At 39.0% G+C, this 3,056-nt stretch overlaps 1 protein-coding gene across 1 annotated transcript in view; it reads right to left on the bottom strand.

Moving 5' to 3' along the window:
- ACAD11 (acyl-CoA dehydrogenase family, member 11) overlaps positions 1-3,056 on the bottom strand; it is a 96,932-nt gene that overhangs the window by 16,184 nt on the left and 77,692 nt on the right. Inside the window, 1 exon segment of the mRNA XM_008589755.1 lies at positions 2,020-2,221. Within this exon segment, the coding sequence (XP_008587977.1) occupies positions 2,020-2,221 (202 nt within the window).

Below are 3,056 nucleotides of genomic sequence, written 5' to 3'. Positions count from 1 at the left end.
TCTCTGCAGACCCTAGATTTGCTGAAAAGGGTTAAGTGAGCAGAATCTGAGTTCTCTAGGGAACTGCCAGATTTATTTACAAAGACAGAACTTTAATTGGCAACTTTTTGATTTAGAGCCTGGAATAATTTATAAGGTAGCTGGAAGGAGTCTACAAATTCAGGGAAATGGAATGTTCCTTTCACAAACTGGAAAAAAAAGGGGGGGCAGATTTTTGTTTTTGACATGCTCATGCATCTCTTTTTGCTTCTGCCAGATCATTTTATTTGTGCCAGATGTGAAAAGTTTCCAGTGAAGAGAGGTATATTTTTTAGAAAGCCCAGGCTTGCTCTGTATGACACATTAACTTTAAAAAGGCAGAAGGGAAGAGTGATTTTGTGTGTTCGAGAGGAGTGTCTGTGAACTTTCCTGTGTCTTCCCTTCACCCCACTCCAGGGTTTGCATGGCAAGCTTGAAAAGAGAAAAGGGGAAGAAGTAATGGTTGGTGCCAAGAGCAACTCTTTAGTCCCTGTGTGGTGGCAGCAGCAGGGGCTCTAACCATGGCCCCAAAAGGTTACACTTTCTCACCTCCTCCTGCAGTGTCCATTTGACACCTGACCCTTTTGCCTTCACCTTCATCATATACTAAAGAGGTTCCCCACAAATTACTCCCAGGGTTGGTGTCATAAAGCAGTCTGTATTTTCTCATAAGAACAATTATACAAATAAATCATATCTATGCTGAATAATACTTCACAAAAAGCGAATACAGCCTATAAGAATTTTTTTTTTTTTTTGGTGGCTGGCCGGTGTGGGGATCAAAATCCTTGACGTTGGTGTTATAACATCGTGCTCTAAACAACTGAGTGAACCAGCCAGCCCAGCCTATAAGAATTTAAAGTAAAAAATATACTGCAATATTTTACGATGGTCATAAATATACTTTACAACGGGACCAAGATACTAAAATATACAAGTCTAGCAAACACAATACAACTCTATCACCACAAGTTNTATAAGAATTTTTTTTTTTTTTTTTTTGGTGGCTGGCCGGTGTGGGGATCAAAATCCTTGACGTTGGTGTTATAACATTGTGCTCTAAACAACTGAGTGAACCAGCCAGCCCAACCTATAAGAATTTAAAGTAAAAAATATACTGCAATATTTTACGATGGTCATAAATATACTTTACAAGGGGACCAAGATACTAAAATATACAAGTCTAGCAAACACAATACAACTCTATCACCACAAGTTTGACCTAAACTAACACATCAGCAATAATAAATATTAAATATTTAACAATAATTTTTTCTTGCCTTCTTAAAAAACTAGTAGGGCTTTTTGGGGATGATTTGGGTATCCCACTTCTCTGTAAAAAGCTTTCCAAGGAAATCTGAAATGATAACCTCTTTTCCCTCTTGATACATTTCCTAATTTTGATTATATTGCCCACATATAACTATGTTTAGAGTGCTTTGTAAACAACAGATGAAACTTCAACATACTGTGAACATCCCATCAAATGCGGGTCCCATTTCTATTTGCATTTCTCCAGTAGCATGGAACTCACTTCCTTCTGAAGCAGTCCACTCCATTTTGAAATTTCTCTATCAGAATGTTCCTCCTCTCACTGAGTTTTGGGGTTGTTTTCTAATACCTTTACACTTATTTGTCCCAATTCCTTCCAGAAAACGAAAGAACAAGGAAAATCCCTCTTCCTTATGACAGCCTCTTAATGTCCACAGAGAGTTCCAAGGTACCACGTTCTCTGGAGAACAAAAATCTGAGAAAGTCGAAGGAATTGTCCACACTCCTTGTGTGTGTGGAGGTGTTGAAGTACTTTAGGAGCTACTTAATCTTTCTCAAAGATAAATACCTCTCATCAGACTATATTTAAGTACAAACATAAACAGGCTTTATGGAAAAGAATCACTTTGTTCATGTAGAGGAAATCTCTCTCCCAGCAAGTAATGTTTTTGTTCGAGGTTAGTATAGTGCACTGGGCTATAATAAATCCAAGCAAGTAACCATCCTTACGTGTGCATACAGTTTCTTCTTAAAGGCTACCCTTTGTGTTGCCCGTTCACACATGATCTGCAGAGCACGTTCTGCCACACCCACTGTTCTCATGCAGTGGTGGATCCTGCCAGGCCCAAGGCGGCCTTGGGAAATTTCAAATCCCCTGCCTTCACCTGTGAGAAAAAAAAAAAAAAGAACATGAAAATGGCCCAGCCCATTCCTCTTGTTATTTACACAAATCCTGGGAAAATGAGCATCCCTCAATAAAAATGGCATTCTGGTGAGAAAAAAGTCAGTTGTATGGGGCCGGCCCGTGGCTCACTCGGGAGAGTGCGGTGCTGATAACACCAAGGCCACGGGTTCGGATCCCATATAGGGATGGCCGGTTTGCTCACTGGGTGAGCGTGGTGCTGACAACACCAAGTCAAGGGTTAAGATCCCCTTACTGGTCATCTTTTTAAAAAAAAAAAAAAAAAAGTCAGTTGTAGAATAAGGCTTATTATACATTTATGGGGATTTTGATCTCTATGTCTTAAAAACCACCATCATTAAACACTCCAATCAAATTTAAAAGCTGTACTTACTATACATAAGCTACTTTATTAGTGCTGCAATAGTTACAAAGGTGGACAAGACATAATCCCCACCCTAGGAATTTAGAATTCAGAAGCAGAGACAAAGATAAAGGCTATAGAGAGAAACAAAGGTAAAGGAGGGACCTCGAGATTGTCTGTTCACCTCTGTACTCTTAGGGCCTGGCAGGTATTAGGGGCTTGTTGAGTGGATGGGGTGAGAAAGAAAGACAAAAACATTCCTGAAAAAGGTGGCATTTAATGTTTTTTGAATGTTGGGTAGGATTCCAATAAGCAAGAGGGTGGAGTCATTCCAGGCATGCAGTGTTGAAAGTTATTTATGCTTCTCACTTGTATATAAGACTTTAATTCAAAAAGTATTGAGGTTTTCTTAAAACAAGTAGAGGCCTACAGATCATGCTTAGGTAAAATAGTGTTGCTCTGAATTGTGTAATTTTTATATTTACCTATGTTTTCAATTGA

The sequence above is a fragment of the Galeopterus variegatus genome, unplaced genomic scaffold (assembly GCF_000696425.1).
Source record: "Galeopterus variegatus unplaced genomic scaffold, G_variegatus-3.0.2 Scaffold5637, whole genome shotgun sequence".
Classification (NCBI taxonomy): domain Eukaryota; kingdom Metazoa; phylum Chordata; class Mammalia; order Dermoptera; family Cynocephalidae; genus Galeopterus; species Galeopterus variegatus.
Note: the sequence above shows the minus strand (reverse complement) of the source record. Positions and strands in the feature narration are given on the sequence as shown.